Consider the following 15,421-nt stretch of genomic DNA (forward strand, 5'->3'; position numbering starts at 1 on the left):
CTCTCTTCTGATTAAAGTAACTATACCCTCTAAACTGGTGGGCAAAAAGCAGCGTGGCTCCTCTGCTAGGCCGAAGGCGCAGAAGCAACAGGACGGTCAGTGTTGCACTAGGTGTTACCAATGCTGGAAGAACTGGGGGAAAGATTCTGTTTCACAGAAGTAGGACTTAAATTTAAGCACGAATCTTCATTCTTTTTTCTGGCACTACAAGTATTATGTGAAAGGTGAACTGGTCTGAAAGCACTGGCTTCTCCATTTTTTTTGACTGCAAACCACACTAAGAAATATGTTTACATCCCAAGTGAACACACACACACACACACACACACACACACACACACAGTCACATATACAAACTAAAAAATAAAACCAAAACAACTTGTACCTACCCTTATTACATGTGTTAATTCTGATACTGCCTACTGTTTTATTTAAAAACACAAACAAAAAGCTTACAAGTTGATTTCATGACTGCCTGCCTAACGGGTCACAACCCTCACTGTGCACACTGGTCCACGGCCCGTGGGAGAACATGGGCACAGTGAGGGCCGTGCTCGACAGGCTCGGGAGGTAACTCGCTTCCAGGCCACACGCTAATGGAGCAGCAACACACCGAGAGCCGAGCAACACGTTCAAGGACTACAAACGGCTCAGCTGCTAAAAATAACAGAACGCCTCAGACTTCTTTGATCACACCAACACTGGCTTTCCTCAAACGCAGGTCTCCTGAGTCTGCTCTGCTGACGACGTGCACTATAGCTGTGTCATGACTTCCACTCCCAACGCGTGTCTCAGCGTGGCTGGGCAGTCCTTTCACATTTCCCTCCTCCACACACAAACTGCACTTGCTTAACCGCCCCCTCAACACCTACCATTTCATTTAATCTGGTTTCTACCTGCCTCAGGAAATGGAATGTTTTTATCTTTTCTAACATTAACCTTCCAACTATGTCCTGCCCACTTCTAACAACTTCAGAATTTGCCCTGTCTTGTCTTTTTCATATTTACTTGCTTCCACTTGAACATTTCATCTCTCCTCCACTGGTTCTCTTGTCTGTGCCAAACATGCCTCAAGCTTTTTCTCCCTCTACACAAAATAAAACCTAAAATGCCCTTTCTCAGCCTTGCTTTATCCTTAACATGTCTCCCTTTTCTCATACTCTTCAGCTTTAATCCTTCTAGTTCAGTCTAGTTAATCTAATCTCTGCGTTCGTTATTATTAAGTTTCTCAAAATATTTTACAAGTGATTTCCAAGTTGCCCAAACACTGACCACCCCGCCAATCCCACACCGCTTCCTAAAACAGTGACTTCATCACACCACCACTTTTTAAATTACCATTTATAAACAACTTACTATGTGATAAAAATATAGTGTAAAACCCTTCACATGCTTGATATTATTTAATTCTCAAAAAGATAAACTTTACAATTGACTAAACCAGGGCTTAGAGTTAAAAGACTTCTCCTCTTGCAAACTGCTAGTGAGCAGCAGAGCCAGGGCTAACCTGGAGCTGTGTGCCACACTGTCTCTGGCCCAGAAACACTGTCCACACTCGACAGGGACAGCCATCAGAAGGAGTCGCGCACCTCTCCATCCCCCAGGAACTACCCATCTCTACTGACCTCAGTATTGACGTGGACCTCGACAGGGACAGCCATCAGAAGGACTCGCAAGCCTCTCCATCCCCCAGGAACTACCCATCTCTACTGACCTCAGTATTAATGTGGACAGTGAGTCACTTACACACAGTTCATAAAACCAAAGAACAAGCAAAACTTTGGAAAGTATTTCAGAAGCAAAAAGAGAAAAAAGACAAAATAATTTGTAAGAAAGTAAATAATATTCGGAGAGTCCCCAAGGTAAACGAATATATACTGATATTGGCATAAAATAATTATAAAAAAACCTGAAGGGAAGCTGTACCTTCTGTAGAAAGTAACTTTGAAAGCTCATAAAGTTGTTTGTTTTCACAATGTTTGGACAAGTTTTACAACAAAACATCCTAGTAAAGAGCGACTTCATAGCTGGTGGTCCTGTCCACGTGCTCACCATTGAATTTGCAATCTGCAAATAATTAGAAAATGGAATAATTTCCGTCACCACGGCAAATGTATTTTTAAATAAATAAAACAGCTTTCTGAAAGTTATCAATATACTGGACTCATTCCCAAGGATTTCAATTCTTAAAACTTTAACATATTTCAGTGTCTCAGTATCATTGCCAAGAAAATATATAAACTCCCCCCTCCTAAAATTCTATGTACGTGTTTAACTATTTTCTACTAATTAATCTCTAAATTGGAGCATTCTTTTTATGTTTTAAGAAATCTTCTTTGCAAAGACTTCTAAGTTTATCCATTTAGGCAGATGAGTTCTAATATTTTAAATTTATCAGGTAGAAACATCACCATGGACTTTAAATAAGGCTTTTAACTCTACCCTAACTGAAAAATAAGGCAAATACAGTCCTACCACTTAAGTCTGTAAGAACACATTACAAAGAAAATACATTCTGTTATTGATACTTTGAAAATGAAAGTTGCTCAGCTATGTCTGACTCTTTGTGACCCCATGGACTGCAGCCCACCAGGCTCCTCTGTCCATGGAATTCTCCAGGCCAGAATACTGGAGTGGGTAGCCTTACCTTTCTCCAGGGCATCACCCCAACCCAGGGACTGAACCTAGGTCTCCTGCATTACAGGCGGATTCTTTACCATCTGAGCCACCAAGAAACCTAATTTAAGTGTGTATAAAAACCATAGCTGAAAAGAATGAAATTACAATTAACTTTAAATAACACAGGCTGTAATTTTACGGATTTGCTAAGGATTTACGGAGAAGGCAATGGCACCCCACTCCAGTACTCTTGCCTAGAAAATCCCATGGATGGAGGAGCCTGGTAGGCTGCAGTCCATGGGGTCGCTAGGAGTCGGACACGACTCAGCGACTTCACTTTCACTTTTCGCTTTCATGCATTGAAGAAGGAGATGGCAACCCACTCCAGTGTTCTTGCCTGGAGAATCCCAGGGACGGGGGAGCCTGGTGGGCTGCCGTCTATGGGGTCACACAGAGTCGGACACGACTGAAGCGACTTAGCAGCAGCAGCTAAGGATTTAGCCTGAGAGAATCACAAGAACTTTACAGAAGCAATAAAATTACACCCTCAGCAGGTGATTATCAAAGAAAAGCACATTTCCCTTACATATCTGAGTAGATAAAGGAGTCTAACTACTCACTATTTACCATTAAAGGTGAAACAAATATAAATCATTATAATCTGCTGAAATACTGGACAAGTGGATATAGCAGTGAGGAAAGCAAGACAGTCAATACATGGGAATGAACTTATCATCAAGATGTTTTTAAAGACCTGGAACCTAGTAAGTATTTCTGGTCGAATATCTGTTAGTGCTTTTTGATTTTCATTTGTTCTATAGTTACATGTTTCTTTTTTTTTTGTATCTAAAGAAAAATATTTACTTTTCTTAATAAATTAATTAACTTTTGTAGAATGTTAAATGATAGAATCTATCATTTTAAACTCTATATCCCTATACCGAATACTAAGCTCTAACCAACAAGAAATCGCCACCACAGTGGGATAAATTAATGAATGAATGAATGCCATGTACCATAAGGTAAAATATCCTTCAAACCAAGGAACTGCTTACATTCTTTGCTTTAACAATGTGCATGGCAATTCAATAAAATGGGGAAAATTCTCTTTGGTTTTAAAACCTGACTTTCAGTTTGACAGGCACAAGACTTGAACGCACGATTTATTTTCAGGTCAAAACATGTTTCTTTCAAATCAGTCTTGCTAAAAGAATGTGGCAAAGAAGACCAACCCACCAAGTAAAGGAGCGGCTGCAGAGCACTCTCAGTGCTCTTCAGGGTTGTTTCTTTACTGCACTAGCCGTTTTCTTCCCGCTCTACTGCGAATAATCTCACCTAGTGCTCTTCAGGGTTCTTTCTTTACTGCACTGCCATTTTCCACCCGCTCTACTGCGAGTAGCCTCACCTTTGCGAGGCAGAAGCAGGCGGCCATCCGCACTCGGTAGAAGCACTGCTCCTGCTCCAGGACGTCCGTGAGGGCGAGCCGGGACGCTGGGGTGGGGAACCTCTCCAGGGCCGAGATGGCCTCCTGCTGCGCGACCACGTCCCGCTCGTAGCGGAGCTGGTACTGCCACATGAAGTCCGCCTGCTCAGAGTCCACCTTCCGCAGCACCGCCATGTCCGGGTCGATCCGGATCCACAGCAGAGGGGAGTCGGCACTGAAAGCAGAGAGCAGGCACGTTTCCCTCTTTCCCACTTCAAATATTTATAAAACAAACACACAGCATTTATTAACCAGATTTCCTTCTCCATGCAGTATTCAAAACTGCCTGGAGTTTTACTGTATTTGTTTTTTTTTTTAAATAAATCACACTGACAACTTTCCCATTATATTTAATATGTCTAACTTATATCAATCTTGTTGAAACAAAAAACTCCACCTGAAAATAATAATTTGGGGACTTTATTAGTGATTACACAGTGTGCAAAGGGAAAATGGGACCAAATTTCTTCATTTTATTTCCTAAAGCTTAACACTTGACAATGGTTACAAATGCCACTCTTTATTAGAAATCAATCTATGACTAAAGTTACTTCTTATTAATTTACTAAATTAACTTGTTCCACTGACCTTCAATATTTTTTAAAAATGCTAGTCTCATGATGATCATTATCAAATAGAAAGTCCTGAAATCATAGTTCAGAGGCACAGCACAAATTTATTCTCAGGTAGTTCTCAAAGTCTCAAACACAGTTTTTAAAAAACTAGTCTCTTTTAACAAAAGAATAACACTTGAAATATTAATACAATTCAACAAATACTACTGGATACTTAATATAGGTGAGACACTTGATATGAAAAGATTATATAAGCTGTGTAATAAATAGCAGTGATATTTGGTACCCAAGTTAGTAAACAATTACAGATATTTTCTATTTTTATAAATATTTACATTTTTATAAATACATAGGCATTAAAAAATACACAGGCACAATATGGACAGGCAAAATAAAGTTTGAGCTACATTATATTTAAAAATAAAATGCTGTCAATCAGTAAGTATCACCACAAAAAATGTAGAATGAGATTTAAATTGCTTTTTGCAAACACAGGAGGCCTCAAAGTGCCCTGAGGCTCTGTCCAAAGACAAAGAGAACTAGTATCATCCGAGAGTTCACTGGAAACGCAAGCCGTCAGCACTCAATGGGAATGCTGGGTCAGAAACTAAATTCTAAGGAGATCCCCAAGTATTGCACACGCACTTCAACTTGAGAAGCACTGCTCTAGAGACCACCGGGGAAGCAAGGCTATTTCCTCTGAATTTTATCCAGGCCAGGCTAGATTTACTTTTCTCTGTTTGATTAATTATAATTTTATGTTCAATCTGTTATCAACATAAAGTTTCTTTTGCCTTTTGAAAGTTTTAGAAGCACCAATTTCAGGACATTTACATATTTTTAGATGTATGCTACACAACAAATGAGAATGCAGAAAATACTCTATCTTTGAATTTAAGTAACTTACTCCATTGCAGAAAGATCCATGTCAACTTCTTCACCATTCATCAGTGGAATTTTTTTCTTCTTATTCCTACATTTAATGAAAAGTAAGTTCGAAAATTCTGACATTTTCAATTTTGACAAGAGATAAAGAGCAGCTGAAGTTCAAATTAAGAATCGCATGTAGTGTTGAAAGATATTCTAAGGAGGAAGAGAGGGACAATATAATGGAATTTAAACACAACAAAACCTGTCTACTTTGAAACTTAAGAGAATGAAGTAAATGATATTAAAAGGTCTTCCTGATCAATGTTTAACAAAAGTCAGAAATATATAATTAAATGTCAACTTAAAACATATACATACTTCCAAGAACTGGTACCTGGAAATTTTATACAAGAAGATAAGAGATCTACCAATAAAGAAATGCTTTATTAAAAACAACAACATAGGCCTGAAATGAGAAACGAATAATTCTGAACATGTGCTATACATGCAAGGTGCTGTCTTATATGAAATGAAGAAGTTAACTACAAAACATCCTCACAGTATGGATTAACATGCATAATTAATTAATATGCATAAGATTATGATGAGCCAAAACAAAAGCAACTGCCTCCATGCAAATTAATCCTGAATAATTAAATCTTCTGGACACTACACTAAATGCATGGTCACGTGAGGACAAATACAAACAGGAAGAGAGCACAGTCTTCTTGTGCTCCTCACGCCAAATAATAAGCAGATGACACACTGTTATTACTGAGAAAACAAAGCCAAGGAAATGTGATGAAAAGGGGAGCAATCAGATGCTCCCAATGTCAAAGGTGGACAGAACAAAAAGAAGAAGGATCTCCTTTGAACTAAGAATTTTCACAGAGAATGATTACAGGGAGACTTTAGAACCAAGCTCTCTAAAGGACTCAAAATCAACCGAGATACTTGTTTGAGATGACCTAAGTGCAGTCATGAGTAAAAAACTTTTGTTCCTCAAATTCTGACATTGCTACACACTCCTCCAGCAAAGAACAAAAATGTTCTCGTTTTTCATTAGTCAGAGTATGTGCCAATGAACAAAAATGTTCTCGTTTTTCATTAGTCAGAGTACGTGCCAATGGCTGTTAAAAAAAGTGGTAAAGAAAAAGCATAGTAAATAGAAGATGCACCAGGGCTGGCAACGCGCCTTAGAAAGGCGTCTCCGGTTCTTAAGGCCACGGTGACACGGAGAACACGCGGGGTAAAGCAGACACAGGAAGAGAAGGCAGGGGAACACGCGGGGTAAAGCAGACACAGGAAGAGAAGGCAGGGGAACACACGGGGTAAAGCAGACACAGGAAGAGAAGGCAGGGGCCTTTTCATGACGTATGTACTAAGCTCCTTTCTTTAGAGTCAATGTTCATTTCCTCCAAATTTTCTATACCTATTAATCCAATGAGATAAGTAAGTACAACCCTAAGCAATCTGTCCTGAATTTTTCCTGGCTCCCAAAACTCAAACTTCCATTCCACCTCCCCTTGTTCCTACAAAGTAAGGATTCTCATACTTAAATTTTAAAATTAATTGTTTCATTCTAAGGATAAAAGTGTTGTCAAGAACAGAAAGTAGATAAGGAATCTGGTAATACTAACTTGAAGTAAAATGGGAAAAAAAGATGCTAGATAACATGTCCTCTATCTAAAAGTTAGGTACACACCAGGGTTTCATGTGGGCCGCGCCTACCTTCTGCTTTTGGAATGGCAAGGTATGTCATGTTTCAGGCTGTTCTCTTCAATCTGCAGTGTATGGTTGAAGGACCCGTCTAATTCCTGTACTGTCACTTTAAGTGGTCCCTTTAAAAAGAAACATGCCGTTCAAAGATAGTGCCAGGAGAAGAAAAAACAAATCACATGTATTCTTACACGTAAGGAACATTCACCACGATGTTAAACAACACTGTATAAGACTTGCATGTGGAGACACAGAAGGGCAGCCGGTGCGGGAGGAGGTGGAACTGGGAGACTGCTTCCCCAAGGCCTCTAAAAGCAGGCCCTCCTTCCCGCCACCCACAGGCCCTTCCTTTATTTAAACTGGGCAGAAAGTGGTGCAAAAAGGCCATTTTGGGGAAAAAAAAACTTACCACATATTTCTGGGTTCCAGGAGATGTATAATCTTGTTTTATTTCCAGTTCCAAGACATTTCGCTTTCTATTAAAGGCAAAACTTCCATAAAATTTTACCACTCCACTCTGGTCTCTGCAGAACTGTGAAGGAATCTGCATACTGGGACAAACACGCACTAAACAGAACACAGTACTCATCAGGGTGTGAGATTCTCAAACACATTCCCGCCAGTGCAGAGCTCGAGAGCATACCCCACTGTACACCAGGTGGCAAAGCACTCAAAATTCCTGCGAAAAATGTTTTCCCAGATTAAAAAAAAAGATCCTGAAACATGAAGGAATTAGTTTTTTTGAAAGAAGCAAAACCACTCTACAGGGTTATTAATATAGAAAGTGCTTTGAAATGAAAAAATGTAACAACCGAAAAGTTCCCAGATACCATGCAGGATGCGCCAACCCCAGCCACGTGGGAAGTCATGAGACCACTGCATCTTACAAGTGGCCCCACAGGCCTGTCTGGCGCGTATTTACCTCCCTGATCATCAAGCCTACTGCTGCACTCACACACTAAGAGGCACTTTAAAGGAAGCGAAACTTCACGAATACAGATGCGTATGGACGTGTGCGCCTCAGTGACTGGTTGGCACCTCAGAGGAAATGATTTACAGTTCCTGGCAACATCTACCATTAATTGCCTCCTTTTATCCCCCAAAGCTCTTCCTTCTTCCCCTTATACAAACAGTCTTCCCTCCTTTGCTCAACTACTACAGAAAAGGATACACCCACTGCTTTATTAAAGGCTGGATGTCTTTGCCAGAGACGTTCGAGATGGATTTCAAAAATCCAGATGTGGAAACCAACATTTGACTCCACATATGTGACTGGAACTTCTGAGATGAAGCAGTACTAGCCAAACTTAGCAGTTTATTGAAAACCTGTAAGAAAGTATCATTTAGTATATCTGTATAACACAATTATACATCGCTTTCAATCCTGTCCTATTCCCACTTTGCAATGTAAGTTTCTTATAGACAATCATAGAAGACAACAACTTCACATCTTACTTCAAAGACTGTTTTTAGTTAAAAACTATGAGCAGTAAAGCATGAGAAGATTTAAACAGCCAGACTACAAAACTATTCTTCTAAACATAACTGAATTTTAATGATGTCCTGGCCAGACAGTGACACTGTGTTTTTAGGAACTATATTAATATACATTTATAATGTACTGTGCCGTGAGCTGTAAGAAGTTGAGAACGCTCGTGTGGATTTACGCCACTCTAAGAGTGGACTGGCTCTTTACAGACCACCTCTCACTTGATATTTTTGTTCTTCAAAGGCAAGGTGAAGGATAGAGGATTCAAGAAACTTAATTTTGAGGCAAATTTAAAATGTTTTTTCAAAAAGATTACTAAAAAGTTATTTTTCATTTACCTCTAAGAATATTACCAATGGAAAAAAAATGGCTAAGCATTTATAATACAAGTGGTTTCTATTACCTCAACTAGAACATCTCAGCAAGTTCCACTAAAACTTGCTTAAACATAAGGGAGAACTTAGCAACAGAAAAAATAAACATCTTTTAGATAAATTTGCTTTTTCCTGCTGAAAATATCTCTAAATGGGGCACTTCATCTTTAACTTTCTAAATAATGCCAAACAAAATCCTAGCATAAAGGTTTTACTTTTAACCTCACACTTTAATTTTATCTTCATAAGAATCCTGCATTGCGTGGGTAAGTATTGATGCCCACTCTGTATCTGGGGAAACACAAACAAAAAGAACAGGAAAACTGGCACAAAAACAGAAATACAGACCAATGCAACAACACAGAAAGCCAAGAAATAAACCCCTGCACCTATGCTACCGCCAAGTCGCTTCAGTCGTGTCCGACTCTGTGCGACCCCAGACACGGCAGCCCACCAGGCTCCCCCATCCCTGGGATTCTCCAGGCAAGAACACTGGAGTAGGTTGCCATTTCCTTCTCCAATGCATGAGAGTGAAAAGTGAAAGTGAAGTCGCTCAGTTGTGTCCGACTCTTAGCAACCCCATGGACTGCAGCCTAGCAGGCTCCTGCGTCCATGGGATTTCCCAGGCAGAGTACTGGAGTGGGGTGCCATTGCCTTCTCCATACACCTATGGGTACCTTATTTTTGACAAAGGAGGTAAGAATATACAATGGCACAAAGACAGCGGCTTCAATAAATGGTGCTGGGAAAACTGGACAGCTACATGTAAAAGAATGAAACTATAACACTTCCTAACACCATACACAAAGATAAACTCAAAATGGATTAAAGACCTAAATATAAGACCAGAAACTCTAAAACTCTTAGAGGAAAACAGGCAGAACACTCGATGACATAAATCAAAGCAAGATCCTCTATGACCCGCCTTCTAGAGTAACAGAAATAAAAACAAAAGTAAACAAGTGGGACCTGACTAAACTTAAAAGCTTTTGCACAGCAAAGGAAACGTAAGCAAGGAGAAAAGACAACCCTCAGAAGGAGAGAAAATAACAGCAAATGAAACAACTGACAAAGGATTAATGTCCAAAATATACAAGCAGCTCACACAACTCAATACCAGAAAACAAAAAACCCAATCAAAAAGTGGGGAAAAGACCTAAACAGACATTTCTCCAAAGAAGACATAGAGATGGCTGACAAACACATGAAGAGGTGCTCAACATCGCTCATTATTAGAGAAATGCAAGTCAAAACTGCAGTGAGGTATCACCTCACGCTGGTCAGAAAGGTCTTTATCAAAAAGTCTACAAACAATACATGCTGGAGTGGGTGTGGAGGAAAGGGAACACCCTTGCACTGTTGGTGGGAATGTAAACTGATACAGCCACTGTGGAAGACGGTCTGGGGATTCCTTAAAAACTAGGAATAAAACCACCACATGACCCGGCAATCCCACTCCTAGGCATGTACCCTGAGGAAACCAAACCTGAAAGAGACACATGTATCCCATCGTTCACTGCAGCACTGTTTACAACAGCTAGAACATGGAAGCAACCTAGATGTCCATCAACAGATGAATGGATAAAGAAGTTGTGGTACATATACACAACGGAACATTACTCAGCCATAAAAAAGAACACATTTGAGCCAGTTCTAATGAGGCGGATGAACCTAGAACCTACTATACAGAGTGAAGTGAGTCAGAAAGAGAAAGATAAATATTGTATTCTAACACATATATACAGAATCTTGGAATATAGTATTGAAGAATTTATTTACAGGGCAGCAGTGAAGAAATAGACATAGAGAACAGACTTATGGACATGACAGAGGGGAGGACAGGCTGAGATGTATGGAGAGAGCACATGGAAACTTCCATTGCCATATGTAAAACAGACGGGCAACGGGAATTTGCTGTATGGCTCAGGAAACTCAAACAGGGGCTCTGCATCACCTAGAGGGGTGGGATGGGGCGGGAGAAGAGAGAGAGGTTCAAGAGGGAGGGGAGGTATGTGTACCTATGGCTGATTCATGTGTAGGTTTGACAGAAAACAACAAAATTCTGTAAAGCAATTATCCTTCAATAAATAAATTTTTTTAAAAAAAAGAACAGTTTACTTACTGGACAAATAGCTAATTAGTAACAACTCCAGCTATAAAGCCAGATGCCCTGATTCCTATTCTACAGAATAGTATTCAGATTATATGCATATAGAAAAGACCTTTCTTTACAATTATCAAGTTTTTACTACTTACTTGTAACATAAATTCCATACTGATCCTATTTTCAATCAGTCTCATCACGAGGTGAGCTTTGCACTGGAACATAGTGTAGTACTCCCAGGACAGCGTGTGCGGGTGCTTTATGGAGAAGTGTGGGTGGGGCGCTGGGCTGAGGAGACAGGTTTTGTAACAAATCTGAATGAAATAAATAATACATTTCATGGCTACATCAAGACACTAAGTCAAAAACTTCATGGGAATACCTGAGAAATTTACTTAGTATGAGACCAATGAAGACTAGGAAACATCTAAAAATAAACTTAACTATAAATAAATTAGAAAGTTTTATGAAAGGACATAAATGAAAATTTGAATAAATGGAAACATCCTAGTGTAAATAATTCAATGCTCTCCAAATTCATTCCTACAGTCAATGCAAATCCAATCAATATCCCCAGGTTAAAGCATACACAAAGAACCACTCAAGATGGGCCACATATCTAAAACAAAAACAATGATAAAAGTACTAAAAAAAATTAAGGAAAAATTTTTCTTTTCATAATCTTGCGATGGGAAAAATCTTCATAAGGAAAAATATAAAATCCAGAGGACTTAAAGACCAGATTGACCATGTAAAAATGAAAAATTCTAACATGATGAAAGAGATTATCAGTAAACGAAAGGCACAGTCAGCAGAAAGACTTATGACATACATGAAAATCTGAAGTGTTTACACTTTTTTACTATTTCAAATACTGCTACAGTGACTAACTTTTAATACATATGGAAGTACTTCTCTATGGCAAATATCTAGAAGAATAATTTCTATATGATAACAGAAATTGAACCCATTTTAGAATTTCGATTGGTACCAACAAATTACCCTTCAAAATTAGTGTTACCAAGTTATTGTCTCACAATCAATATGTAAGAATAGTCATTTAAAGTGAAAGAAGTGAAGTGAAGTCGCTCAGTCGTGTCCGACTCTTTGCGACCCCATGGACTGTAGCCCACTAGGCTCTTCCGTCCATGGGATTCTCCAGGCAAGAACACTGGAGGGGTTGCCATTTCCTTCTCCAGAGGATCTTCCCAACCCAGGGATCAAACCCGGGTCTCCCGAGTTGCAGGCAGACGCTTTATCATCTGAGCCACCAGGGAGTCATTACACTTCCTTAAAAAATACAGCATATTGAAATTTAAAATATTTGTTAAATTGATATTTGAAAAATTACCTTTAAACTTATTACTTCTGAGCTTATGCATAGCAATATGAAAAGGGTTACATAAACTCCAAGGTATAATGGAATAGTACATACAGCATGCAAACAGAACAAAGTAAATTCATGTATGGCTTCCCAGGTGGCTCAGTGGTAGAAAATCCACCTGCCAATGCAGGAAAAGTGGGTTCAATCCCTGGTCCAGAAGATCCACTGGAGAAGGAAATGGCAACCCACTCCAGGACTCTTGCCTTGGAGAACCCCATGGAGCCTGGTGTGTAGCACACAGGATCGCAAAGAGTCGGACACAACTACCCCACTGAGCGACAACAACAAAGCTCGTGTACAGCTGCGGACTGCTCGCCAGGACACAGACACAACTGACTTCTTAAAAAGAGGAGCGTACAGTAACACGCATACTTAAAGTGTATTTCGTGACTGCCATATACACACAAAAGCCAAAAAAAAAAGAGGTCTGGAAGACAATATACCAAATTTATAATCATGGTTATCTCCAAGGAGAGGAAGTGGTAGGAGTGAGACGTGGTAAAAGAGGGCTAAACAAGATCTTTTCCTTTTTATTCCACAAGCTTCTAAATTGTACTGTTTTGCATCTCCTCAAAGAACATGCATTCATCTGCTATTTTTACACATAAACTTTGAAAATCAAACATACAGACAGAACTAAACAAACAGGCAAAACAATGTAAAAACATTCAGTGTAAATAATACTTGCACACAATGGGAAGGCTCTAATTACAGCCAGGAAACTGCCAGATAGCAGGCGGTCAAGAGAACAAAGTGAAAGGAACTAATATTTGGATGAGTGCATACTATGTTTAAAGCTTTATCTCAAGTAACCCTTATGATTAAGGCAGATCATCACTGTTTGACACATTAAAATACACACACACTTAGAAAGGCTATATAATTTTTTTAGCTCACAAAAATCAGTAACTATAAAAATCCAAGTTTGTCTAACTCCAAACTCCTATGCCTTCCCACTGACTTAATCTTATCTCCGTGACCATGCTTCAACGAAAGAAAAGACTCCTGGAGAACAAATTCCAGTCGCTTAGCCTTTGTTGTACTTTTAGACACTTGGGTAGCCTCATCAATCCTACAGACCACAAGAGAAAAACTGCTTGTAAACGCACAGAAAATATACAAGTTTACAAAGGAAACCAACTATAATGAGAAACAGCTATCAAAATACTTTTTAAAACTATGACATCACCAATATATGTGCTAGTTTACTAACGCATCAAATAGCAAGATCTAGGAAGTGACTTAGCAGCAGCAGTGGCCTACTGTTGCAATTTTAACGTATTGAGAGTAAAACATATCTCAAGATATCTGCTAACAATTAAAATGTGATAGGATGACATTCATGATTTCTACATTGGCAAAGTCACAGCACGGTTATCTACATTTATAATTAAAGGAAACATAAAATTCCAGTTCATAGTAAAAATACAGAAAAAATTTCCCATCCAATTCAGTTCATATTCTGTTAGTGAACTCATGGATCCTAGGACAAAGAAGAATTCCTGCTAGCACCATTATGTCGCTATAAATGGCTATTTCCTTTACAGTGACTTAAGAAACAGAAACAAGAGAAGGAAATAAAAGGGAAGAGTAAATAAATGTCTAGATAGTTGGCCATTTAGATATACAGGTATAGGCAGGCTGTGTTGATGATGAAACCACCTACTTAGACTTAAAAAATTAATCAGTGATACATAAGCAAAATGCTTGTTCCAATATTTTTAAATTTCTATGAGAACAGTATGATATATTAATATTAGCATTAGGAAATTAACATGAAAAAAAAAGCACTGTCTTTTTAAAATTCTTTTTTTAATGTAAAGGTTTTTTTAAATGTTTAAATCCATCTACAGCCACCTCATGCAACAGTAATGAAAGGAGTAATGAGAATATTACTGGTATCTGTGGTCTCAGGATAGACTACTTCTGTGGCCTGTATGGGCCTCATTATGCACAAAAGTGATTCTAAGACTAATCTCATAAAGCAAGGTTTGTAATATCATCTCTGAACAATAAACATACTTATCCTTCTCTTTTCCTCCACCAAATATAGGATGTAATAAAACTCCACCAGTTTTTAGTTCATACGCCACTATTTTGTCCAGCTCCTAAGGATGTAAAAACAGAGGCCAATGAAAATTATTTTCCATATTAAACTTTAGACCTAAACTGTGATTTCTAATTTCCTGGAATCAGAACGTAAATTTCCGAAAGTAAATGAAATGTATCTGGAGAGTAGTTGTGTTCTCATAAACGAAGCAGACTGCACAGCTGGCTGAGACGGAGCCACATAGCCATGTCTCCTGTGGGACCGCAGGGCGGCCGGCAGCCCAGTCACATTTCCTAGTGGCTCTTCCCAACCTCTCTGACCCGTTCTCCAAGTTTCTCTCTTCCTTCTCTGTATTTTGCTTCTGGTGGAGGATTTAAGCAAGTAAAAACGGATAGGGATAAAATTATATCAGGAATCTATAATTTTAAAACTCTATTTTTCTCTAATATGACACAGGTCAAAATGAAAAAAAAAAAGTTTCAGTGGAAAAGAAAGACACCATAACTGTGCTGAAAATCCACGACTGGTTCAGAGAGCACACAAGCAGGACAGAGAAGTGGCAAAAACCAGTGAAGCAGTGAAAGGCCAGGTCTGGAGCCTGGATCTACTGCTCGCTAGCTATGCAACCTTAGCCAAGCAAGTCCGCTGGGCCTCAGTTTCCTTCTCTGTAAAATGCAAATAATGACAGAGTAGTTAGGAGTTTAAGATGGTTATTACTTATAAAATGTTTGTAACAGTACCTGGAATACCATAA

The 15,421-nt window shown here is 39.0% G+C and overlaps 1 protein-coding gene across 7 annotated transcripts in view; it reads right to left on the reverse strand.

The window, feature by feature from the left end:
• TAF2 (TATA-box binding protein associated factor 2) overlaps nucleotides 1-15,421 on the reverse strand; it is an 89,008-nt gene that overhangs the window by 40,534 nt on the left and 33,053 nt on the right. For all 7 annotated transcript variants that reach the window (XM_061439520.1, XM_061439519.1, XM_061439518.1 and 4 more), the window contains 8 exons: nucleotides 14,640-14,725; nucleotides 11,386-11,521; nucleotides 8,438-8,592; nucleotides 7,676-7,790; nucleotides 7,279-7,388; nucleotides 5,585-5,650; nucleotides 4,025-4,277; nucleotides 1,927-2,067 (listed from right to left, as the gene is read on the reverse strand). In XM_061439520.1, coding sequence (XP_061295504.1) covers nucleotides 1,927-2,067; nucleotides 4,025-4,277; nucleotides 5,585-5,650; nucleotides 7,279-7,388; nucleotides 7,676-7,790; nucleotides 8,438-8,592; nucleotides 11,386-11,521; nucleotides 14,640-14,725 — 1,062 coding nt within the window. The remainder of the gene's footprint in view (nucleotides 1-1,926; nucleotides 2,068-4,024; nucleotides 4,278-5,584; nucleotides 5,651-7,278; nucleotides 7,389-7,675; nucleotides 7,791-8,437; nucleotides 8,593-11,385; nucleotides 11,522-14,639; nucleotides 14,726-15,421) is intronic.

The sequence above is a fragment of the Bos javanicus genome, chromosome 14 (assembly GCF_032452875.1).
Source record: "Bos javanicus breed banteng chromosome 14, ARS-OSU_banteng_1.0, whole genome shotgun sequence".
NCBI classification, from domain to species: Eukaryota; Metazoa; Chordata; class Mammalia; order Artiodactyla; family Bovidae; genus Bos; species Bos javanicus.